Raw genomic sequence first — 25,431 nt, 5'->3', positions numbered from 1 at the left:
ACTTGGAGGCAATGCTAAAGACAAGACTGCCCAGGGTCATAGTAATAGATTAATAAATTAGGCATTTGAGGTACTGTAGCTTTGAACACAGATGGAGAACATTGGCAACTTGTAACTGAGTTCAAGGATTATATTCAAACACTGGGTATCTCTGTCATTTAGTGCATGTTTGAGAAGAAGTCACGCCCATCTGGACTTTTTTCCGAAAAATGATCAGGAACAAAAAACCACCATGAAATTGTGAAAAACAGAATTATCATCCACCAAACTCTCTTGCTGCAGTTCCATCTGTATCGATCCAAACTTTATTTGCTGAAGACTTAAAATCATTTAATAAAAAGTTTTAATTCATTACATTTTTGGTCAAATGAAACTTATTTCATCAAGATCTTGCTAAAAAGCCACTGAATAATATAATTATTTTCGTGACATATGATGAACCTGACCCTTAACCTATGGGACATAAAATAATAACTTGGGTATTTCATGCTATTAGCTAGTTGTGCATGTTTTAAAATCCTAATTAGCGTGTGGATTTTAGAGTTATGGCCAAAACACACATTTAGAAGGTAGTTTAGTGATTTAAATCCAATATAACATGCATGGAACTAAGAAACTGGTAGAAATTGAAATATAGAGAATACATGTGACAAGAACACATTGAATATGTTTAATAATACATCCAGGAGAGCTGACCATGTACAAGAGAACCACCACTGATATGGGAGTTGAAATAACTTAGAATCGCAAGTAGTTATAACAGTGGGAACAGTCGCAAAAATGCCACAGCAGCAATAAAAAAGGAGAACTTTCACAGGAAAAATTAGTCTTAAGTAATATCTTGGTTTGTCTGCACAATTAATGTGGCAATGTTAAAAACAAAAATTCCCCAAACTCCATTAAGATGCCTGCTGAATAAAACACATTTAAGAGCTTCATTTGACACACACACACAAACACACACACACACACACACACACACACACACACACACACACACACACACACACACACACACCTTTTGTACTGTAAATGTTAAAAGTGAACATTTCTTGGCCATTAGTTCTGTGACTTATGTCATTCTCCAACACACTTATAAATACAAACTATCCTCTATCCCAAATAACCTAATACCAGTGTGCTGTGTTTGCTGTGTAATAAATTAAGAATAAATAAAGTACCTAAAAAAATGCTTTCACAAACATGGAGACATCATGGCAAGGTGATAAACTAATCTGATCTCAAACTAATCTCATGATGTTCAACAATATTTAGGCCGAGGTAAAGCAGAAGCACAGACGAGAAGAGAAGGCAGAGGTAAGGAGGGTACGCACACAAACCACCGTCGGACCGAGGCTGAAGTTGACTTCACTCACGAAAAAAATGGTTCATATTTCTGTTGGAACATCGTTCAAAAATGTGAAAATGGCACAAGATGAAGTACTGTAAAAGGAAATCTGCACTGGTATTTCCCTACCTCTGATATTACAGAGAATATTCCAGAATGCTTGCAAAGGAAAGCAGGAATATCACCGGGGGGGGGGGGGGGGGGGGTGCACATTACTGCCCTCCACAGGACATTCACCACACCTACTACCAGCATTGCCATGCCATATGTGTACAGAAGAAGATGGGAATGTTCCAGAAGGGAGGATAATGCATGAATAGTGAAAATTCTGGAGGGTAATCACAGTAATCTAACAGGATATTTCAGATTTAATAAAGTCGGGCTGTACATTGGGTCGTAATTCATAGTAAGACTCACCGTAGTCTTACAGTTAATGGGGATCCACGCAGGGTAAATAAACTCCCACCCCAAAAAATCTAAATACATTTACATCTCTGCTATTATTCAAACATGAATCCTTTCTTTAGGCTCTTCAGTTCAAAACTGAAGCACTTCCTTGCATTCCTCCACAGTATTGCTTTCTAGTTCGAACAACTAATGTGAAAATGAAAACATGAAAGTAAAAATGTTTAAAATACAGTATGCATTTACACAGATAGTTTTACTTGGGTGGGAGTGTATTTAGTAGAGAAAATAGGTCCTGCTGCGAATCAGAGCTGCTGTTTCCATACATCTGCTGAGGGCAGGAACCCCTACTATGTGTGATTGTCTACCTCATACAAGCCCGATTCAATAAATGTGAAATATTCCTTTAATGGGAACTATGTGTGAAAGTAGTTTGTGATGTGAATGAGCTGTTCTGAAGTCCAGTTTGAAGCGCAATGAGGGCTTTTCTTTTGTTATAAAGCGCTCGCTTTACAGTTTTAAATGGCGTCATGTGAGAGAGACTGGCTGAGAGACATTCCACCTAACAATCCCATTTTGGGTGCCAACTTCAGCTTTGTGCCAATGACAGAAGTTAGGGAATGCCATCCTTCCTTTGGCAGCACTGTGAAGGTGGCACACTCCAGTCGTACACATAAGACAGTCGCAACTTGACTTCCTCCTTGCATAGCCTGCCGTCACGCTGCAGAGTCTGGTGCTTCTCCAGCATATCCTCCAAGCTTTGCTTATGTGTCACCAAGTATTTGTTGTTGCAACCGCGTGATTTGTACTCTGTGTCAAAGCGCGGGTCATGCGTCCGCCGGACATCGACTGGAGCCAGCCAGGCACCCAGGGACACATCCTCGCTCTGCCACGTCTTGAAGTAGCCTACATTTATATGGATGTAACGCACAAGGTCAGCTGAGAGGATGTATCCGCCGCCAAGCGCGTAGGGCAGGTAATAGTCACAGAGCTCCCAAGAGCTTTCCCGCCACTTCCCAGCGGTTTTCACTCGCCCCCTGCCTGAGAAAAAGCCCCAATACAGCTGCGTGGGCTCTTTCCCTCTCAGCTCCTCTTTGAGGAGGTCCAGGCGGGCAAATGTGTCATCATCTGCTTTAAAGACAAACTTAAACTCCACATTCTGGTCCAGCCAGGAGTACATATGAAGCAGCTTAAGTGTTAAGTTCTCATAAGAATCTCGCAAGTCAGGCAGTAAGAGGAGGTCCCTGTGCCGCCCCTGCTCGGTGTTAAGGTTCTGAAGATCATCACTGGAAAGCCCATGAGTTCCTACCACAAACATGGCCAGAACATCTGAATCCCGCTTGGCCAGCCACGTGCTGCGGATGATACTCCTGCGTTCAGTGTACTTGGGTCCAGTCGTGATGAGAACTACCAGGAATGCAGACAAGTCTTTGGATGTGGTGGATGGGTTACGCTGCTCTGGATGGGGTTTTAAAGCACGGGGGGCTAGGCCTGGGGGATCTGGATGACCCTGTTTTAGAGTTTCAGAGGTACATTTGGCCAAGAAAACAAGGACTATAGCAAAGCTGCACACAATACCGATGACCAGGGCTGTCTTGTGGCGGCACACTAGACGTATCAAATTCATGGTGCTGAGCCTGGGGTCACAAAGCACACACACACACACACACACACACACACACACACACACACACACACACACACACACACAAAAGAAACCAGGATTCAATATGGTAACAGCAGCACATTGCACTTGTTTCAGTTACTGATAAATGTTCAGACATGCTATGAGTGACACAAAATTGAGATGCCTTCTGTTAAAACTCCGTAACTGGGTTTACAGTTTGGGTAGAAAGGCTAATTTAACATGTTTTAGCATTCAAAACAAAGTTGCAGCACCTACTCGTTGCTTTGCCTGGAATTTTAACGGTGTGGTCGGGTTATTTGGTAGTTACCTGAATGGACAAGTGACTGTTCCAGTGACAAAGACGAATATGAACGTTAGCTACCGAGACCTGACCGTCCGCGCACTCTCTGAGCTCACTCTGCAGAAAACAAAAGCATACACGGTACACATATTGGAGCAAAACTGGAGGAGGAAACACTGAATTAAACAACAAATGCAAAGTAAATTATGCACGATTTCTTGCCGTATTCTAGGAGAGCTAGCTAAGCCATGTATTAATTTTTTCCTCTCTGTAGTGTATGTGAATGTGTTGGCCGTGACGAAATAGTACCGGAAGTGAAATTTCTTCTTCTTTTGTTATTGTTGTTTTTTTTTTTTGCTTTTTTTATTGCCTTGTAATGCGTTCTTACGTTTCTTGAAATTTTTAATAATAATAATGAAATAATGATTATAATCATAATATGATTATAATAATGATTTTAATATTGGTTGAAAAAGATCCTTCGTTTGCATTACCGCCACCTTCTGGCCTGGAGTTCGTGGCCGTCTCAACGTGAATCAAATTTAATAATAAATTAACATTATGCCTGAAACAAACTTTTAATTCTAAGGAATAATAATAATGATAACAAACATAATAATAATCAAAATAATAATGTTTATATTTAAAATGTTGGATATAAAAATATTTTTAAAATTAATAGTAAAAATAACATTCATGCATGATACTCAAAGAAATAGACAAGGGTAATGGAAAAAAACAAATAAAATGAATAACATATTACATACTTCAATACAAAAGATGACATGAGGGTTTGTTCCAAATCAGAGGCAGAATATTTGCCATGTCTAGTACTGAGAGATTATTTATCAGATAGAATACCTGTAATATCTGGAATACGATAAAAATAGAAGAAAAAAAATATATATATACAGTGTCCGAAATAAATTAAAATAAATAAAGCAGAGGAAAAGGACATCTAATCTGAGTGTGCGCGTTAATTCTACTGGTGCAACAAGCGCCACCATAGACTATATATATCACACACACACACACACCCCGGAAATTTTAAATTGTCTTCAAAATAAAAGCTAATATTTTTTAGATAGACCGGATTTGACATCGGAGAAAGTGATCGAAATTTTCTTTATGCTTTGTTTTTAGTTTGTGGTCCAATGCTATTGGGATAGGTCTGCCCTCAGAAGCTGTCACAACTTTCGTCCGTTTTATCATTTTCATTGATTGTAGTCGGGGAACTGTGGTATTTGCACCTGGGATTATCTTTCATCTTGCACAGTGTGTACTGTCATGGACATATTGTGTGTACGTTTTCTTTATGGAATTACATTTTTTATCTTCATAATGTGAAGATAAAAGATTCTGTCCAATATCAATTTTATTTTGAAAACCACAAACCGGACACACTAGATTTCATCCCAGGCAAGACACTGACGGATTGCTAGGGTTAGCATCAGCTAGAAAAATAATGGCCTCACCGTTGTAAAATTAACAGTATGCCGTCTGTTTGTACTCTTTACACTTAACATATTTACATAACATATCATGTAAGGCTTAGCTTGACATATTTATACGGACAGTTTTATGACAGCGGTTTATTCGGTAGTTAGCTGACGTATGACGAGGACATTAACAGGCAATGACGGGTAAAAGAAACAGCAGACATCCACGGACATGTCCACTTCTGCTCGCCATCTTCCTGCTAATTTTAAGTGAGCAGTTGGTGAAAGCAGCGTCTGGATATGACCCTTACAAGATCCTGGGGGTCAACAGGGGCTCCAGTCAAGCAGAAATCAAAAAGGCATACAAGAACCTTGCCAGAGAGTGGTGAGTGACAAACAGCAGGTCCTCCAGCGAGCCTGCACGTCTTAACTAGCACGTCAGCTTGTTTTAACCCCTTTGTGAAGCAAATGTGACTTAAAGCGACCTACTTGTCGTTTGAAGGCACCCAGATAAGAACAAGGACCCTAACGCTGAGGACATGTTCATCAAGGTGTCAAAGTCGTATGAGGTGAGTGAAATCCGGGCAGGCACAGTCGGTTATCTGTCTGAATGTTTTTAACAGTAAAAGCACAGTCCTCTCACTCTTGTTCTCATTTCTTTCTCACACACAGATTTTGTCTAATGAGGAACGAAGGGCCAACTTTGACCGCTACGGGCAGATGGATGAAAACCAGCCATTTGGCCAGTCGCAGCATCACGGCTTCCACAGCTTTCACAACAACTTCTATTTTGACGAATCTTTTTTCCATTTCCCCAGGTACTACATGTGCAAACTAATCCTTTAAAGATCTCATATGGCCTTTAGTGGGCTCTTTTCATGTCAGCAGTCATTTTGACTTATCAATTCAGGGTAAACACATCCAAGTTGCACTATTAAAATTGATTATTCACCCATTTTATTAGATGTTTCACATTTTTCCATAATGCTAGCATGCACAGTGCCCGATAGCCATGGCCAGCCTTCATGGAACAGGGCATAAATAATCTTACCAGTTATACCTGTGTTTGCCCTGCTATGACATGTCAGAATGGTTGCTATGAGAATTCCCTTCCTCTGAGTCAGGAAACAGTAATGGAGCAGGATCAATCCCCAGATTTGGTTGTAAGCTTGAAATGCTGACTCGATAATTCCATATTTCCGTAATTTCTTCCATTGCTTCTGTTCTGGTAAACTAGGAAGTGTGTCCACAGCATCCTGATATGTTTATCAAATTTTGTGGTGTGACAACGTCAAGGGAAATGCACACAGACAAACACACACCAAATATTAAGAGATGTGAGGCACTCGAAAAGACGTACCAATCACAAATCAACTGAATGGAGTTAAAAATGGAAACTCCAAGGTTGTTGGGGCATGTGTAACAACACAAAGTAACACACTCATGAGCTAAGCTGATGCTGAAAAGGAAGCTTTCACACACATTGCCAAAGCCATTTTGAGTAGGGGGTCCGACCTCTCTGGTGGTTCCAGTTGAAATTTCAAACTGGGAACTCCCAGGTATGTTCTGAGTGGAGTCGGAAGCAGGATAAATCCTTACATTTTAACACATCACACTGAGTTTTGCTAACATTGTGGGATTATGAGGGTTGTTGAAATGACATGATGGTAGGAAGTCAAAATCTAAAAAAAATGATCTGCTCTCTCCTCCAGGTCCAGGGACTTTGCAGACAGCAAGTACCTGCTCCATCATGCGCAGTTTAACAGCGATGTCCTTCCAGATAGCCACAGGAGGCCGTACCTCATCAAAGTGACCTCTGAGTGGTGCTTTGCATGTATCCACATTGAGCCTGTGTGGAAGGAGACTGTGCAGGAGCTGGAGCCGCTGGGTAAAGCTGCTCTCTCAGGGATAGGGTTGGGTTCTTCATTAAGTGGAAAATGACCGAAAACCCTTGAGCTCAGGACATCGGATGTTATAAAAAGACAAGATCAAAAGTTCCATTCAGAGGAAGCAAAGGTTGATATTTGCTGATCTGCACATTGTGAAGATTTGAGATTTGAAGAAACAGGATTATTTCTTCAATTATTCAATAGGGTTTATTTGGTGTATTGATTTAAAGCTTATGTGTGGGCTTCTCTCACCCCTGCCTCTTAGTTGGGGGAGGGAGACTTGAGTAAAGGGCTGTTCAGTTTTTTTGTGACTAGTGAGATGTGCTTTGAAACACTGAAGAATTCTTTAAGATTTTCTTTGGGCAACATTTTCTACATTCAGATATTGCAGTTTCATGCAGCTCATAAAAAAAGCCCTTGTCTCCAGAAGTTCTTTTAATTTTATAAGGTGGAATGATTATTCACTAGGTCAGACAATACAGCTGTTTCCATCTTCTATTAATTGCACTAATTCTTTTTAGACTAGGTTAAACTCTCCCCAAAATGAAAAGTAAAATATGTTTTTGGAAAAATTGAATTTTAAATTTTTGTTTCGCAATTTCTTTTGCCGAGGCGGCACGGTGGTACAGTGGTCAGCACTGTCTCCTCACAGCAAGAAGGTTCCGGGTTTGAGTCCCGGCTCCATCACAGGATCTTTCTGTGTGGAGTCTCCATGTTCTCCCTGTTCCTGTGTGGGTTCTCTCTGGTACTCCAGCTTCCTCCCACAGTCCAAAGACATCAAGAGAGGACGAGGCTGATTGATACTCTAAATTGACCGTAGGTGTGACTGTGAGTGTGAATGGTTGTCTGTCTCTGTGTGTTGGTCCTGTGATGGACTGGTGACCTGTCCAGGGTGAACCCTGCCTCTCACCTGAAGGCAGCTGGGATAGGCTCCAGCCCCCCCACGACCCTTAACAGGAATAAGTGGAAGACGATGGATGGATGGAGTTTCTTTTGCCCCCTTTTTATTGCAATGCTTCCTAATGTGCTTGAAATAAGTAATTTTAAGACAAGACCGCTTGTTCAACCCTAGATTTCCAAACCAGCTCATATCATTGCACCTGTAAAAATGTAGAAATAGCCGACCAATCTCCTGAGCAAACAACTATGGTCGACGGTGAGAATCTTACAGCGAAGGCGGTTCTAATAGACCATCTGACTTGTGTGAGGCACTTAAAAACAGATGCATCTATAATGAGTCTTAACAATCATGTTGCCCCAAACTAATTTAATGAGACTGGTTCAAATACCACAGCTCTCCAGAGACATGCTGGCATCTCCCATACCCACACAGGTCTGCTTAAGAAATTAATAGTTGGACCTGTGATTTAATGATGAATTTACCAATTCTTTTCAAATGTCCTCTGTATGTATCACAGTGGTCTCTGAGCCTTTAAAATCACCTGATGACATCTGATTTATGATTCGAGAAGCTTTTTATATTTCGCAGTTATTACAACAATAGTGATATTAAATAGAGTTGTTACTTTGCCGCAGGAACTTTTGTGTTTTTCTCCCCTGTATGAAGAGCGTCGGTCTATTTTTACTTTGACACCAGGTGTGGGCTTTGGCATTGTGGACCTGGGTTATGAGCGTCGACTGGCCAACCAGCTGGGAGCTCACCGCGCTCCCTCCATCATCGGGCTGGTGAACGGCAGAGTGACCTTCTTCCATCAGGCTGTGGTTCGGGAGCACCTGCGCCAGTTCATTGAGGACCTGCTGCCCCACAAGCTGGTGGAGAAGGTAACTGACAAACATTTGGTGTGACGGTGTCATGTTTGAGCTCAGTGGAATTTATAATCCCAGTGTGGGACCAGAGAACCTGAATACCTACCTGTCAGTCAATGTAGGAATGAAATGAAATGTTTCTGTGTTTTTAAACTCTGTATGTGTTGCTATTCTGATTTTTTTAATTCATGGGAAATATCAGTCCCCACATATGAATGTATTCTTGTTTTTCTACTACATTTTCTTCCACTGAAAAGGAGAAAGCAAAATCCTACGTTTATGAAACATTCACTTGTCTTTCTCGCTTGTGTATGTAAATGAATCCTGTTTGATTTTTAAAAAAGGTGGAAAGATAATGTACTGACAGACTATGTACAATAAACCTAATAACAAAACCTCTGAAGTGAAAAAGAGAGGAAAGAAGATTGAAGAGGGAAATCACGGTACTGTGTTGGAATTGATGAACAAGCCTTTCAGACAGACGTGCTAGTTGTCCCGGCACTTTCCACATCAATACTGCTCTCAACTGTCTCATGAACAGTGCTTGTACAATTAACATTTTAAAGGCTGGTTATTATGCTTCTGTGGTTCCCTGTTATGTAGCAGCATGTTAACAGTGTTACTCAGAACATTCTGTCGCAGAGATTGTATCCCTTTTTGACCCCCTTCCCCTCCAAATTAAAAGAACGACATGAATATTATAAACATGCAATGGCTAGTTGGCTGATTAGCTGAAATAATGAGGAAATGTGACACATTTTTTTGTGTGTGTTTCTCAGGTCACAGATAACAACTACCACTCTTTCTTGGACAGCTGGCATGTGGAAAATAAACCCAGTCTTCTGCTCTTTGACCAGGTTCCCTCTGTTCCTCTGCTCTACAAGGTGGGTCGTAGATCTGATTTACACACAGAGATTAGAAAGTTATTTTGGAAGACAAAAGAGAGAAGGAGCTTTTCAGATTTGCCCCGCAGGATGGCCAATGGTCTGAGGTGGAAAGCATTTGTTTCTGGCAACACACACCAGCAGATCACTTGGATCCTGATGATGGATGGCAGATGCATGTGTGTCTGCAGCTGTTTCCCTGTCAAATAATGCTCCACTCATCTAAAGCTTGATTTCCTCCGCTGTCACACACAAGGGTTTAACCTATCATTATTCCATGCACTATCCTTCTAGAGAAAGAGAAGGAAGGAATACAGAAGCACTGTTTTCTTAGTCATTTCTCCTGTATTTTGTAAACCTATGTGTTTATGTATAATCAGCGTTATGTCTGCATTGAACTCTCCTTGATTTCAAAATTTGCATTCTTCTCTCCAGTTAACAGCATTCGCCTTCAGGGACTATGTCCACTTCGGCTATGTGGACCAAGGCGATAAGCACAACACTCAGCTCCTGCAGCAGTTCAATATAAACACATACGCCCCCACTATGCTGCTGTTTAAAGAGGACACCGAAAAGCCTGTTGACATCATCCAGGTAACCCCGCCTATACTTGCACATTACCTGCTCACAATAATCAGGCTACAATGAATTTTCATGTTGTACATCATAGGGTTTAGAATTTTTAAATTTGGTACAAAGTTGTATTTGCATGACTCCCCAGCTCTCATCATCTCTTTATCTCTCTCTCTCTCTCTCCCTCCCCCAGGCCAGAGGGATGAAGAGGCAGATCATGGATGAGTTTGTTTCTAACAACAAGTTCCTGCAGGTCCCGCGGCTGGTCAATCAGCAGTTGTTTGATGAGCTTTGCCCTGTCAAGCAGTTCCACCGACGCAGGAAGTAAGACATCATATGATCATAAACCTGCTCCCACTTATAAAAAATCTTGTGTCGTAAGTTGTGATCTTGCTAATTCGATGTAGAGTGGAAAGAAAAGTATCTTATTTTTTTCAGGTACTGTGTGCTGCTGATCACAAGTGAGGAACAAGGCTTTGTTCCAGGTAATAAGGCTTTCCTGGACTTTGCTGCTGCTAACAGGAAGGAGGTGCTGCGGTTTGCATACGTCTACCAGCAGCATCAGCAGCCTCTCTGTCAGGCTCTGCTTCACAACCAGGCGGTCCTCTCCCCTCAGGTCAGTGACCGATACACACTCGCAGGCTACCAGCTATTGTGATATGACAGGACAAAAATGTTGATATCATGACAGAGTTAAACAGAGGCCTCAAAAAAATAAAAATGACTAATACACTTGAAAAAGACACTTCAAGTTTTTAAACAGAGGTTTGTGGAATTGAGGTGAATTGATATTGACTTTCATACTTGGACTCAACGATGAACGGGTTATATTTTGGTGGTCAAAAGTCATGGTCACTGTGACCTCACAATCGTGATGAGTGTAGAACCGGCGTACGTATGAGCGGAGGAATCATCATACCACAGGACTCACGTGTGATATATGAAATCGCTCGTACGTAACTCGCTGATTACAGTTAAGACCTGCTCTTGACAAATATGGTGGCTGAAAACAGTTGCCATATTAAATGTCATGCCCCAGTTTATGCTGGTTATGGAGGAATCGTCCCTCTGTTTCACAGGACAGTGGAACGTCTCTGACCCGGAGATGGAAACCTTCACATCACCTATTAACTGAACAAACTAGTTTTATATGACGTGACTGACAGTTGAAATAAAAGGAGGTTGGAACATGTTGATAAGATTGAAATCACTGCTATATAGTCTACAGGGTTGCTGCCATCAATCAAATGCCAGCAGATTTTTAAATATTTGGCTGCGTGGAGGAGACAGAAGCACCACTGTGAACATCAGAGCATCTGGTCACACCCTGATTTGTGCGATGTTGTCCAGACGGGCTAAATGAGGGCCAGAAGGAGTCTTTTGACCCTCTATCCATCTTTGCTCCTCAATTCTGTTGTTTAGCTTTTATAACATTAAGTCTTTGCAACTGGCTGACTGCCAGATATAAGAGGTGCAATGTAAGACTAAACTGAAGGATTAAAAAAGATTGAAATTCATGATGCTCAATGTTCATTTGCTGACAAATACTTTCTATCTCCAACAAACAAAAGTTGCGGTTTTATCAGAGAAACTGTTAGCGGATCTGAAAGGCTGCCAAACGTCAGTCTAAATAAAGATTTTTTTTATTCCCAGGTGGTGATTCTTGAGAGGCGGAGCCAAGCAGGAAAGGTCCTGTTCCGCTCTGTGAGTGGTGGCTGGAATGGTAGCGAAGAGGATAAGTACCGTCTCAATGAACAGCTGGAGCTCCTTCAGAAGGACCCCACCTATCTGAGCTCAGATGCCACCCTGCCAGAACTCAACAACGAGATGGCCCCTGTGAGACATAGCAAACACACCCTCACTGGATCAGTCACACACACACACACACACACACACACACACACACACACACACACACACACACACACACATCCATTAAATCAGTTTTCTCTCTAATCTCTTACCAGATTTTCCTCATCCAGTGGATTAACGTTGCATATGATTATATTCTTCAAATATATGATGACCTTCTCTACTCAAACTGGTAAGATGATTCTCACCAGGGTGTCTGCTTGTTTTTTTTTTTCTTTGCAAATATGAGAAAGACAGTATTATTAGAAGCAGACTCATGCTTCACCAGGTGTTTCCATATCAACCTGGTGGGGGCGCTCAAGTTACATTCTCGGTGCATTCCATTAAAATTGAGCTGCACCATTTATTTAAGGTGCATGGAGGTGATATCGAGAAGCTTGTTGTAGCAGGGTTAATCATTTAATTGAATGATAACGTATTAATGTTACTGTGTGTCCCCTCAAGGCGCGAGATGATGCCCATCCTGTCCTTGATCTTCTCTGCTCTCTTCATTCTTTTCGGTACTGTCATCATCCAGGCCTTCAGGTGAGAGCAACAATTTTTTTTTTTTCAGGAGAAAACATTTTTGAATAATTCCTGAAATTGTCTTGAAATTCTAGGCATTCTTAGGATCTTATTTTCTGTGATTTCTTTGTTTTCTAGTGAACCTGGTGAGGGCAAACCCCGGAAAGCGGTGCCAAAGGAGCAGCAGCAAACTGAGGAGGATGGATCTAGTAGAGCTAGCACCTCAAGGTAATGGAGCGAGATGACACAAACACTACTGACAGTCAACAGCCAGGTTGCGTTTCTAGAAAATTCAAATTTCAATCTCAGATAAAAGAAAAACGAATTAAGCTCTGTGGTAGTGAGACAGAGAGAAACTGTTGATGACTCTAAAGAGTTTTTTGTTTTACTGCATCAACAATAATCCCCTGTGGGAAGGATTGAGAGCACTCCGACATCTCACTCCAGCACCACGGAGAGCAGCCATAGTCAGGCATCACTGTTCCTAGTCATGCCTACAAGACTGATGATAGAATTCATGGATAACCCATCAAAGTGTGAGGGAGACGTAGCATTTCTGGAAATTTACAGGCATGTTGTTGGTGACAAAACCACTTCCAGATCCTTGTGTTACTTAGATTAAAATAAGCATGAACAAAGCCTACATTTGGAGAATTAAGAGTCATTGGTTGGGTTCAGGCCGCTGATCTTAATAATCCCCACACGTGACGAAAGGACCCAGGATACTTTGTAAATGCGTCATTCCTCGCCTGTACGTTGGCTGTGGATCTAAAACAGTGACAGTGTAACAAGCAGGAGACAGAATCATCACGCTCCTGAATCTAACCTTCCCATTCCGTCACACAGCCGTCCTCCTAAGAAGGACTTTGTGGAGGTGACGGAGCTGACGGACGTCACATACACCAGTAACCTGGTCAAGCTGAGGCCTGGACACATTAATGTGGTACTGGTGCTCACCAATGCCTCCAAGAATGCCTTGCTCAGGAAGTTTGCCAAGGAGGTTTTTTCTTTCTCTGGGTAAGTCTCAGCACTCCTCATCTTAGCAAAATCAAGTTTTAATGCCTTGTTTTTTTTTTCTTTTACTTTTCAACTTTTCTATATTTGGATACTGTATATGCAATGCATAAATGTCCCTGCTGTCAGTTTACATCTAAGACAATCCAGTGAGCTACCAGCGACTATTTTGTTAGTAACATGAGGTGTCCTGTGTTGCACTCAAGATATTTTAGTCTACATTCTACAGGAATTTTAGAGAAAACCTTTATTTTATGTGACATTGATCCCAGTGGGTCCAAGCAGGGCTACATCCCATTTCAGGTGGACACTTGTACTTGACAAACTGTGAGACTTGGGAGATAAGCAAAACGTCTTTGTGTGGGAATCCAAAAATATTTTGAAGTTGTATAAAGGGCATAGAGTAAGAACATTATGAGTGTCAAACAGGTCCTCGATCACTTTTATTCTCTTGTCGTACTGGGAACAAAATACAGCCCTCTTAATCCCAGGTGTAAAGATGCTATTATTCAGGAATTATGTCATGTGTGAAAAGGATCCCTTTCTAGCTGCAAATGTATTCATACCTGGCCAGATCTTCATAGTTTTGCAGTATTGGGTTATCCCTTGATGTAGGATGGGATTTCTTTTACCAGTTATGTTCCCAATCCAAAGGAAAAACATCCCCAGTGGCTCCTCTCTTCCCTCCAGATAGCATGAGTACATCAGTAACATCTGCAAAGGGTAGAGCAACAGAGTCAAGACATTCTTTCAAATTAAATGGAACTTCCCTATCCCTAAAAGTTCTTTCCTGATGCCGATGTATACTGTGTGAAATGTTAGTCTTAATGAGATGATTGTGTTGATACACCAACTGCTCCAGACTCCATTCCATAGTTTGTGCTGGACTATGAAACTGTCAAAATGTACAGAAGTTCCAGTCACAGTTCAAATGTCTGGAATACACTTGATTTTAATGGAGTTGTGGATGTTTTGTGTGCTGTGCGGTTTAGTACAGCCTCATGATGTAACCACAAACGTAATGCCAACAACAATGATAACGCCACATAAAAAAAGAGCTCTGCTATCAGCCGATGCATATCCAAGTCACATTGTAACTGAAAAAATGCGGATTAATGCATCTCTACTTTAGTGTGTTTGATGTCTGATTCGTGTTTGTGTGCTGGATGATGTAAGAGAGACTGTGTTCTCAATGGAACCTGTCTGATCCTTCCTAATTAAGAGCGCTGGGTCCCCTCAAGTCTCTCAGCTTGTAGTTAAGAGGGAATTCAGCCGTCCTTATTTGTTTGACTAACAGAATGATTGGAGCTTCGTTTGTCTTTCTTAATAATTAACGATACGGGAACAACTCCAACTGAATGTAGGTCTTTCACTGTATAGGTCGTAGAACTCAGGGCTGTATCCATCTAGCCTCGGAGCTTTTGACAGGGATTTATGAACTCCTCGCCCACACCAGTCATACCTGCCTCTGGAAGGGACAGCTTAAGCATTCAAAACCTTCCTGAATGTGTCATCTTGTAACTTAAATTGAAATCATAGGACTAAGGTGACTTATGGAATCATAAAACCCTTGTGTTATTCAGCTTGACTTGTACACCCTTTTGCATATTTCTTATTGAGCAGTGCATGTTCCAGCTGTTGATTTCAACCCTCTGTGCCACTGCAGGACTCAGACCATTCACTTCTCCTTCCTCAACGCTGATAAGCATTGCTACTGGATGCCGTCACTCCTTCGCTCAGCCTCTGACGCGGCGAAGAACGAGAGCCACTCAGATGACGAGGAGGATTCCTCTGACTTCACTGGCCACGTCCTGGCGCTAAACGGCCACAAGAAATATTTTTGCCTCTTTCGACCCGTCTTCACAGGGGACGACTCCAGTGACACCTCATCTTTATCATCTTTACCAGAGACCTCAGTCTCCTCTGAAAGCAGGAGAAAGTCCCGCTCCAGATCCAGGTCTAGCTCCCACTCTCGATCCCGTTCCCATTCCAGAGACGATGGGGCCGGTCACAAGAGGGGCTCCAATAGGGCCACCAGCATAGAGGTCCACCACAAGCTTGACAGGCTGGGACTGTGGATGGAAAGGCTAATAGAGGGGACCCTGCCTAGATTACACGTCCCCTCCTGGCCATCTCTCCATGATGCTGCAAACAACTCCTCTACAGAGAGCTGAGGGCCAAGTGAGAAGAGCTGCTGCTACTCTCATGTGACTTCTGCGATTTGGTTTGAGTTCTTCATTGCGCAACACTTGCAGTTTTTGGTGACTTCATTTTTCTTTGGCCCCGTTCTTACTTGGGTAAACTGGGACTGCATCAGTGAAGGCATTTTGATGGGATTTGGTTTGTTTGCAACACACCAAGGAACACATTTGGTATGTGTTGTTTTGATCTTTCATTAAAGACGAGGCAAGCGGAAACTTTGGCTGCCTCCTGCTGGTCAAACACAACAAGGCGTTTGGAAAGTAGAGGCCCCTAGCAGAGCACATACCTCCGCCAGGATTATATGACATCATCAGATCTGGTTCCACAACAACAAAACCAAATCACTGCTTGACTTGTGTTCATCCTACCGAATTTCAAAATCCATCCACAACTTTTTGGCTCATCCCACTCTCAGACGCTCAAACCAGTGCTGGTGATCACAACTGCCTCGTCAGAGGCAACTGTGTTCATGTTTATTCTCTTGTAGAACCAGGAAGTGAGATCTCATCATTTATGGTCCCTGGAAACATAAATTGTAATGCCTAAGACAGGCTTGTCCACTGGTGATCAGCTGTGAGTTGATTCAGGTGTGAACAGGGCCTCTGCTTCTGCACTGAACTACTGGACTATTGTTTACAGATAGTCAAATATGACGTCTTGAAGGAGCGTGCTAGCACCGTCCTTTACAACGCATCTCTTTGCGTGTCAGGACGTAAAAATGAACGCCTGTCGAGGCAAACATCTGAGCTGCATGACGCCTTGTGGTGAATGTACAGAGGCACAAAGAGCTAGCAGGAATGACGACATGTTGTAGTTGCCCTCTCTGAGTCTGTACCTTTAAACCACTGTAAATACTAAAGCATGGAAATGAGTAGATCAGTCACATATTAACGTGTAGTGAATCTGCACTGGCGACTTCAATGTTTCACTCTCGTCTCACCTTTTTACTCGTCACTGAATAATTTGAAACTCAAGAAATCATGTGTCGGGTCCACTGTATCACATAATAATCATATTTGTGTGTTGTGGCAACTCCCCATATCTAAGTGTATGAAATTAACTGTCACGTTTGCAAAGAATCCTTTTAACAAAGTTTATTTATTAGAATGTGTGGATACATTTGCTTTGATATTTATGTGATATGGCATCATGCTTCTTTAAACCAATAGATATTTATCATAAGGCAGCTTTCAGTATTTGAATGCAGGTGAAAATCCAACGATTGAAGGTTAAATAAAAGGAATAAAATGCTGATTATCAGATTTTTGGAGTTACCAGATTCTTCAGGTGGTCATGTAAACGACATTCCCCAATATTCTTCATTGGATTAGGAGACATCCCATAAATACGTTTGTGTTTTTACCCAGTCTCCTATTTTATTCACTGCACTTGGACATGAGTTAGTTTTGGGGATGTCAAACGCTTTTTTACACGGACAGGTCATCGGGGCCGAAAGAGACCGGCAGCAGCTGGTCCACTGTCTTCCTCTGGTAAGTACCATCAGGTTTTGTCAGGTACACATCCCAACTGGACCCGAACTAAGAGGGAAAGGACAGAAGAAATACAGTCAAGCTTTTGAAGCTGTTGCGCTGGAGTGTGAGTCTAGCATTTATCCAGTATATTCTAAGTCTTGTGCTGATGATACCTCTCGAATGAACTGCCTGCAGCCTCCACACGGGGAGATGAACCTGTCAGTCATGTCACTGGAAAAGGCAGATGGGGAAAATATCATTTCATGATCAACAAAGACAACATATACAACAAAACTGTATAAAAAGAAGTTACTGTTTTCCTCATGAAATCATACAACAGATGAGGGTTGTGCTAGCAGTTGGTATTGCAAAACCCTACCAGGGTTTTCAAACAGTAGGAAGTTGCAATAGTTGTTAAACAATAATTGTGTGTCCAAATTCTATTTTAAATTCAATTGAAACATCAAGTCTATGCATCATCTTCTTGAGATTTAAGAAAACATCATTCCTTCATATCAATCTTCACAAAAATCCTTTCACAGTTCATATTCCTTCTCATAGCATCTGCTGATGTTTTGCGTATTGACGAATCGCCCTGGTGGAGGTTTCTGAGAAAATGCAACTCTGGAGATAGTTGAGAAATGTCATCGAAACTTGAAGGCAAAGCGAGGCGTGTGGAGGTTTGGTAACTAGAGTTGCAGGCTGTCATTACCTGGCAATTGCAATGGCCTTGAAATGCGTGTGGCCCTCTGACACAGCCTTTGAAATGGCGTTCCTCTCAGCACAGATGCCCAGGTTGTAGCATGCGTTCTCCACATTGCAGCCTGTGGAGCACACGTGCATCGTCACCAAATAATAATGTATTATTAATAACAGTTAAACGTCACATTTGCCTTCGAACTGATTTGTTATTACCTAAACAACCACTGGAGCTGTAAATAGACTGTAGTCTATGTTTACCTCTCTGGTGGTCAAACACCTCTCCGGGGGTCTGTGCACTCAAAGCTGTTTGCTAGCCACTTGCCCTCTGGACATTTTGGCTGAGAGACACGTGACTCGCTAAGTTTGTTCAGTCCAGCAGCATGGACAAGTCTCTTTGCCAGCTGCTGACAATGATTGAACTTCCAAGCCACTGATGCACGTGCTGGACTGCTGTGATGGTTGACTGGAAAATGACGAGATGTGACGGATGTATGGGGGACGTATTCAGCTGGGAGAAGGTGGCCTTCTGTAGGCCTGAATGCTGCGCTGCTGTCGAAGCTCAAAGGAAGAGTCAAACAAATGGATCTACATCAGATAGATGGGGTTCATCTTGGGGTAGAGAGCAAATAACAGAAATGAAGCTTAGCTTTGTTTGGAACTTTGTATTGTGGCTAATCTTTAATATATCATAGCAAAACAGATAAGCTAATCCGTTTCTTTAACTCTTTATGGTGAAAAGTCAAAATGTTAGCGAGTAATCACTTCTCCCCCGAGTGAGATGATGTCAAACACAAGTTGCTTCATGTTGTGTGTCCCCAGATTGCTTCACTTAGTTTGACGCTGACTGGTTAATGAGTGATGTAGTTAACTTTTATATCACATTCTTTTAGATTTGCACAAATCTTTCCACTCTAATAGTTGATAATGAGAATGTTCTTGATGGATGAGATTTTAAATGAGTCAATCAATATCTTAACCTCCCCCCCCCAACAAAAATGCATTCTACCTGTTCACATTTTATTATATATTCTAAACAGACACAAATTGGAGAGCACATTTCACAAACCTGTAAACACACGGTTGGTGGAGGTCATCAGAGCAGCCCCCACTCTGAATTTGCTGTAGGGACAATAGGCGTTCTTCTTCGCCTCCTGGGACTGCCGGATCAACTTTTGCACAAATTCCTCAGACAAGGGTCCTGCGCCGGGATCCCCAAAATCCAATTCAGTGGTCTTGACTTCATCCATGCTTGATGTCAGGTTGTCTAGAGCTCTTTTTATTTTTGAGCGAGTGAAAGGATCTGTTGATGTCAGGCTTTAAATCTGAATGAAAGAGTGGGAAGGGTGGAGAGGGTGCAGCCACAGCCAATTACTCACTGGGATGTCAACACTCCTGTGGTGAGGTGGTGGTGGTGGTGTGGTGATCACTCTTTCGATTTTTCGGAATCCTCTGACTTCACTGGCCACGTCCTGGCGCTAAACGGCCACAAGAAATATTTTCTCCTCTTTCGACCCGTCTTCACAGGGGACGACCCCAGTGACACCTCATCTTTATCATCTTCACCAGAGACCTCAGTCTCCTCTGAAAGCAGGAGAAAGTCCCGCTCCAGATCCAGGTCTAGCTCCCACTCTCGATCCCGTTCCCATTCCAGAGACGATGGGGCCGGTCACAAGAGGGGCTCCAATAGGGCCACCAGCATAGAGGTCCACCACAAGCTTGACAGGCTGGGACTGTGGATGGAAAGGCTAATAGAGGGGACCCTGCCTAGATTACACGTCCCCTCCTGGCCATCTCTCCATGATGCTGCAAACAACTCCTCTACAGAGAGCTGAGGGCCAAGTGAGAAGAGCTGCTGCTACTCTCATGTGACTTCTGCGATTTGGTTTGAGTTCTTCATTGCGCAACACTTGCAGTTTTTGGTGACTTCATTTTTCTTTGGCCCCGTTCTTACTTGGGTAAACTGGGACTGCATCAGTGAAGGCATTTTGATGGGATTTGGTTTGTTTGCAACACACCAAGGAACACATTTGGTATGTGTTGTTTTGATCTTTCATTAAAGACGAGGCAAGTGGAAACTTGTCATCATTCTTTGGATTTTTATAAGAAGATAAACAGGCGTGTCTTTTATTGTGACTCCCTATTTATACTCAAATTTCCAACATGATGACGAATAGTTTTCTTCCTGAAGTCAAGTCAGTTATATTTGCATAAAGTCACCTGTCAGGACTCTTTACAGGTAGAGCAGGTCTGGAGTCACACACTATCACTTCATGTAACAGTATTGGTCACATTCCGGTGACCAATGTGGATTTTTTTTTTTTTTATTAGCGAATAATACATTTCCATGAGCAAAATATCGGCCAGTTGATTTTTTTCATTTTTCTATGACCATAAGTGTGTGTCATTGTTATGTAGGAGAATGAGAGTTGGGACACTGTGACCATAAGTGGGTGTCATTGTACTGGTATACAACTGAAATTAAACATGTCAACCCATCCAACCAAAAAGGAGACATCTGGGAACATTGGGAATGGAGCTGAGTACACCACATCCACATTCAGTGGGAGCATCACTCCCATTTGGTCGTAGTCCAATCATAATTGAAAGTGAGAAACATATTATTCCTCTTTGGTATTTCAACTTGCCAAGAAGTTTGGTAAACAGGATGAAGCCAGCACGAACACATGCACACACAGCCTGACTACACTATAAAGTATGGTATATACTCATGTAGTGTATATTATATATAGTATAGTATGGTATATGTGGCAGCAAGGTGGTGCAGTGGTCAGCACTATCTCTTCATAGCAAGAAGGTTCCAGGTTCCTGTCCCGGCTCCATCACTGGATCTTTCTGTGTGAGTCTGCATGTTCTCCCTGTTCCTGTGTGGGTTCTCTCTGGTACTCCAGCTTCCTCCCACAGTCCAAAGACATCAAGAGGGGACGAGGCTGATTGATACTTTAAATTGACTGTAGGTGTGACTGTGAGTGTGAATGGTTGTCTGTCTCTGTGTGTTGGCCCTGTGATGGACTGGTGACCTATCCAGGGTGAACCCCGCCTCTCGCCCGAGGGCTGCTGGGATAGACTCCAGCACCCCCACGACCCTTAACAGGATAAGCGGAAGAAAATGAATGGATGGATGGATGGATAGATAGTATCGTATACCACACCAAGGAACACATTTGGTATGTGTTGTTTTGATCTTTTATTGAAGACGAGGCAAGCGGAAACTTTGGCTGCCTCCTGCTGGTCAAACACAACAAGGCGTTTGGAAAGTAGAGGCCCCTAGCAGAGCACATACCTCCGCCAGGATTATATGACATCATCAGATCTGGTTCCACAACAACAAAACCAAATCACTGCTTGACTTGTGTTCATCCTACCGAATTTCAAAATCCATCCACAACTTTTTGGCTCATCCCACTCTCAGACGCTCAAACCAGTGCTGGTGATCACAACTGCCTCGTCAGAGGCAACTGTGTTCATGTTTATTCTCTTGTAGAACCAGGAAGTGAGATCTCATCATTTATGGTCCCTGGAAACATAAATTGTAATGCCTAAGACAGGCTTGTCCACTGGTGATCAGCTGTGAGTTGATTCAGGTGTGAACAGGGCCTCTGCTTCTGCACTGAACTACTGGACTATTGTTTACAGATAGTCAAATATGACGTCTTGAAGGAGCGTGCTAGCACCGTCCTTTACAACGCATCTCTTTGCGTGTCAGGACGTAAAAATGAACGCCTGTCGAGGCAAACATCTGAGCTGCATGACGCCTTGTGGTGAATGTACAGAGGCACAAAGAGCTAGCAGGAATGACGACATGTTGTAGTTGCCCTCTCTGAGTCTGTACCTTTAAACCACTGTAAATACTAAAGCATGGAAATGAGTAGATCAGTCACATATTAACGTGTAGTGAATCTGCCCTGGCGACTTCAATGTTTCACTCTCGTCTCACCTTTTTACTCGTCACTGAATAATTTGAAACTCAAGAAATCATGTGTCGGGTCCACTGTATCACATAATAATCATATTTGTGTGTTGTGGCAACTCCCCATATCTAAGTGTATGAAATTAACTGTCACGTTTGCAAAGAATCCTTTTAACAAAGTTTATTTATTAGAATGTGTGGATACATTTGCTTTGATATTTATGTGATATGGCATCATGCTTCTTTAAACCAATAGATATTTATCATAAGGCAGCTTTCAGTATTTGAATGCAGGTGAAAATCCAACGATTGAAGGTTAAATAAAAGGAATAAAATGCTGATTATCAGATTTTTGGAGTTACCAGATTCTTCAGGTGGTCATGTAAACGACATTCCCCAATATTCTTCATTGGATTAGGAGACATCCCATAAATACGTTTGTTTTTTTGTTTTTGTTTTTTTACCCAGTCTCCTATTTTATTCACTGCACTTGGACATGAGTTAGTTTTGGGGATGTCAAACGCTTTTTTACACGGACAGGTCATCGGGGCCGAAAGAGACCGGCAGCAGCTGGTCCACTGTCTTCCTCTGGTAAGTACCATCAGGTTTTGTCAGGTACACATCCCAACTGGACCCGAACTAAGAGGGAAAGGACAGAAGAAATACAGTCAAGCTTTTGAAGCTGTTGCGCTGGAGTGTGAGTCTAGCATTTATCCAGTATATTCTAAGTCTTGTGCTGATGATACCTCTCGAATGAACTGCCTGCAGCCTCCACACGGGGAGATGAACCTGTCAGTCATGTCACTGGAAAAGGCAGATGGGGAAAATATCATTTCATGATCAACAAAGACAACATATACAACAAAACTGTATAAAAAGAAGTTACTGTTTTCCTCATGAAATCATACAACAGATGAGGGTTGTGCTAGCAGTTGGTATTGCAAAACCCTACCAGGGTTTTCAAACAGTAGGAAGTTGCAATATTTGTTAAACAATAATCGTGTGTCCAAATTCTATTTTAAATTCAATTGAAACATCAAGTCTATGCATCATCTTCTTGAGATTTAAGAAAACATCATTCCTTCATATCAATCTTCACAAAAATCCTTTCACAGTTCATATTCCTTCTCATAGCATCTGCTGATGTTTTGCGTATTGACGAATCGCCCTGGTGGAGGTTTCTGAGAAAATGCAACTCTGGAGATAGTTGAGAAATGTCATCGAAACTTGAAGGCAAAGCGAGGCGTGTGGAGGTTTGGTAACTAGAGTTGCAGGCTGTCATTACCTGGCAATTGCAATGGCCTTGAAATGCGTGTGGCCCTCTGACACAGCCTTTGAAATGGCGTTCCTCTCAGCACAGATGCCCAGGTTGTAGCATGCGTTCTCCACATTGCAGCCTGTGGAGCACACGTGCATCGTCACCAAATAATAATGTATTATTAATAACAGTTAAACGTCACATTTGCCTTCGAACTGATTTGTTATTACCTAAACAACCACTGGAGCTGTAAATAGACTGTAGTCTATGTTTACCTCTCTGGTGGTCAAACACCTCTCCGGGGGTCTGTGCACTCAAAGCTGTTTGCTAGCCACTTGCCCTCTGGACATTTTGGCTGAGAGACACGTGACTCGCTAAGTTTGTTCAGTCCAGCAGCATGGACAAGTCTCTTTGCCAGCTGCTGACAATGATTGAACTTCCAAGCCACTGATGCACGTGCTGGACTGCTGTGATGGTTGACTGGAAAATGACGAGATGTGACGGATGTATGGGGGACGTATTCAGCTGGGAGAAGGTGGCCTTCTGTAGGCCTGAATGCTGCGCTGCTGTCGAAGCTCAAAGGAAGAGTCAAACAAATGGATCTACATCAGATAGATGGGGTTCATCTTGGGGTAGAGAGCCATTACAGAAATGAAGCTTAGCTTTGTTTGGAACTTTGTATTGTGGCTAATCTTTAATATATCATAGCAAAACAGATAAGCTAATCCGTTTCTTTAACTCTTTATGGTGAAAAGTCAAAATGTTAGCGAGTAATCACTTCTCCCCCGAGTGAGATGATGTCAAACACAAGTTGCTTCATGTTGTGTGTCCCCAGATTGCTTCACTTAGTTTGACGCTGACTGGTTAATGAGTGATGTAGTTAACTTTTATATCACATTCTTTTAGATTTGCACAAATCTTTCCACTCTAATAGTTGATAATGAGAATGTTCTTGATGGATGAGATTTTAAATGAGTCAATCAATATCTTAACCCCCCCCCCCCAACAAAAATGCATTCTACCTGTTCACATTTTATTATATATTCTAAACAGACACAAATTGGAGAGCACATTTCACAAACCTGTAAACACACGGTTGGTGGAGGTCATCAGAGCAGCCCCCACTCTGAATTTGCTGTAGGGACAATAGGCGTTCTTCTTCGCCTCCTGGGACTGCTGGATCAACTTTTGCACAAATTCCTCAGACAAGGGTCCTGCGCCGGGATCCCCAAAATCCAATTCAGTGGTCTTGACTTCATCCATGCTTGATGTCAGGTTGTCTAGAGCTCTTTTTATTTTTGAGCGAGTGAAAGGATCCGTTGATGTCAGGCTTTAAATCTGAATGAAAGAGTGGGAAGGGTGGAGAGGCTGCAGCCACAGCCAATTACTCACTGGGATGTCAACACTCCTGTGGTGAGGTGGTGGTGGTGGTGTGGTGATCATTCTTTCGATTTTTCAGAATCCTCTGACTTCACTGGCCACGTCCTGGCGCTAAACGGCCACAAGAAATATTTTCTCCTCTTTCGACCCGTCTTCACAGGGGACGACCCCAGTGACACCTCATCTTTATCATCTTCACCAGAGACCTCAGTCTCCTCTGAAAGCAGGAGAAAGTCCCGCTCCAGATCCAGGTCTAGCTCCCACTCTCGATCCCGTTCCCATTCCAGAGACGATGGGGCCGGTCACAAGAGGGGCTCCAATAGGGCCACCAGCATAGAGGTCCACCACAAGCTTGACAGGCTGGGACTGTGGATGGAAAGGCTAATAGAGGGGACCCTGCCTAGATTACACGTCCCCTCCTGGCCATCTCTCCATGATGCTGCAAACAACTCCTCTACAGAGAGCTGAGGGCCAAGTGAGAAGAGCTGCTGCTACTCTCATGTGACTTCTGCGATTTGGTTTGAGTTCTTCATTGCGCAACACTTGCAGTTTTTGGTGACTTCATTTTTCTTTGGCTCCGTTCTTACTTGGGTAAACTGGGACTGCATCAGTGAAGGCATTTTGATGGGATTTGGTTTGTTTGCAACACACCAAGGAACACATTTGGTATGTGTTGTTTTGATCTTTCATTAAAGACGAGGCAAGCGGAAACTCGTCATCATTCTTTGGATTTTTATAAGAAGATAAACAGGCGTGTCAGTTATTGTGACTCCCTATTTATACTCAAATTTCCAACATGATGACGAATAGTTTTCTTCTTGAAGTCAAGTCAGTTATATTTGCATAAAGTCACCTGTCAGGACTCT

General features: G+C 42.4%; 4 protein-coding genes across 5 annotated transcripts; 1 reads left to right on the top strand and 3 right to left on the bottom strand.

Moving 5' to 3' along the window:
• Positions 1-241: 241 nt before the first annotated feature.
• b3galt6 (UDP-Gal:betaGal beta 1,3-galactosyltransferase polypeptide 6) lies at positions 242-4,462 on the bottom strand. Of its 2 annotated transcripts, none has more exons than XM_086200679.1 (3): positions 4,449-4,462; positions 3,709-3,798; positions 242-3,390 (listed from the first exon to the last, which is right to left on the bottom strand). In XM_086200679.1, exon 3 carries the CDS (start codon positions 3,378-3,380, stop codon positions 2,367-2,369), a length of 1,014 nt encoding a protein of 337 aa, XP_086056805.1. In that variant the 5' UTR covers positions 3,381-3,390; positions 3,709-3,798; positions 4,449-4,462; the 3' UTR covers positions 242-2,366. The 2 variants fall into 2 exon arrangements, with proteins under 2 accessions (XP_086056805.1, XP_086056806.1); XM_086200680.1 differs by lacking the exon at positions 4,449-4,462 and adding an exon at positions 3,991-4,005.
• Positions 4,463-5,080: 618 nt separating this feature from the next.
• LOC147267820 (dnaJ homolog subfamily C member 16-like) lies at positions 5,081-17,093 on the top strand. The gene is made up of 15 exons (XM_086198890.1): positions 5,081-5,505; positions 5,623-5,689; positions 5,793-5,938; positions 6,833-7,008; positions 8,607-8,791; positions 9,556-9,660; positions 10,096-10,254; positions 10,427-10,557; positions 10,672-10,849; positions 11,887-12,069; positions 12,201-12,277; positions 12,550-12,630; positions 12,748-12,837; positions 13,456-13,626; positions 15,290-17,093. Exons 1-15 carry the CDS (start codon positions 5,318-5,320, stop codon positions 15,795-15,797), a joined length of 2,445 nt encoding a protein of 814 aa, XP_086055016.1. The 5' UTR covers positions 5,081-5,317; the 3' UTR covers positions 15,798-17,093.
• Positions 16,905-19,845, bottom strand: LOC147267819 (cytidine deaminase-like). Its single transcript, XM_086198891.1, has 4 exons — positions 19,066-19,845; positions 18,010-18,121; positions 17,471-17,528; positions 16,905-17,363 (listed from the first exon to the last, which is right to left on the bottom strand). The coding sequence occupies exons 1-4, from the start codon at positions 19,244-19,246 to the stop codon at positions 17,253-17,255; spliced, it is 462 nt and encodes a 153-aa protein (XP_086055017.1). The 5' UTR covers positions 19,247-19,845; the 3' UTR covers positions 16,905-17,252.
• Positions 19,846-22,307: 2,462 nt separating this feature from the next.
• LOC147267818 (cytidine deaminase-like) lies at positions 22,308-25,051 on the bottom strand. The gene is made up of 4 exons (XM_086198889.1): positions 24,268-25,051; positions 23,213-23,324; positions 22,674-22,731; positions 22,308-22,566 (listed from the first exon to the last, which is right to left on the bottom strand). Exons 1-4 carry the CDS (start codon positions 24,446-24,448, stop codon positions 22,456-22,458), a joined length of 462 nt encoding a protein of 153 aa, XP_086055015.1. The 5' UTR covers positions 24,449-25,051; the 3' UTR covers positions 22,308-22,455.
• Between the last annotated feature and the right edge of the window lie 380 nt (positions 25,052-25,431).

Source organism: Aulostomus chinensis, chromosome 3, assembly GCF_037954235.1.
Source record: "Aulostomus chinensis isolate RoL2024-O1b breed Wild chromosome 3, RoL_Achi_v1.0, whole genome shotgun sequence".
NCBI classification, from domain to species: domain Eukaryota; kingdom Metazoa; phylum Chordata; class Actinopteri; order Syngnathiformes; family Aulostomidae; genus Aulostomus; species Aulostomus chinensis.
The sequence above is the reverse complement of the archived record's forward strand: the minus strand, read 5'-3'. Positions and strand labels throughout refer to the sequence as shown.

Bases quoted from the DNA above. Each gene is read 5' to 3' on its own strand.
- b3galt6 (XM_086200679.1), bottom strand. From the start codon at position 3,380: ATGAATTTGATACGTCTAGTGTGCCGCCACAAGACAGCCCTGGTCATC.
- LOC147267818 (XM_086198889.1), bottom strand. From the start codon at position 24,448: ATGGATGAAGTCAAGACCACTGAATTGGATTTTGGGGATCCCGGCGCA. The intron at 23,325-24,267 runs GTTTGTGAAATG...TGTGCTCCACAG, and splicing joins CACCAACCGTGTGTTTACAG to GCTGCAATGTGGAGAACGCA. The intron at 22,567-22,673 runs GTATCATCAGCA...TTTCCCTCTTAG, and splicing joins GCAGGCAGTTCATTCGAGAG to TTCGGGTCCAGTTGGGATGT.
- LOC147267819 (XM_086198891.1), bottom strand. From the start codon at position 19,246: ATGGATGAAGTCAAGACCACTGAATTGGATTTTGGGGATCCCGGCGCA. The intron at 17,529-18,009 runs GTAATGACAGCC...TGCCTTTTCCAG, and splicing joins AAGGCCATTGCAATTGCCAG to TGACATGACTGACAGGTTCA. The intron at 17,364-17,470 runs GTATCATCAGCA...TTTCCCTCTTAG, and splicing joins GCAGGCAGTTCATTCGAGAG to TTCGGGTCCAGTTGGGATGT.
- LOC147267820 (XM_086198890.1), top strand. From the start codon at position 5,318: ATGACGGGTAAAAGAAACAGCAGACATCCACGGACATGTCCACTTCTG. The intron at 8,792-9,555 runs GTAACTGACAAA...TGTGTTTCTCAG, and splicing joins CCCACAAGCTGGTGGAGAAG to GTCACAGATAACAACTACCA. The intron at 10,255-10,426 runs GTAACCCCGCCT...TCCCTCCCCCAG, and splicing joins AGCCTGTTGACATCATCCAG to GCCAGAGGGATGAAGAGGCA.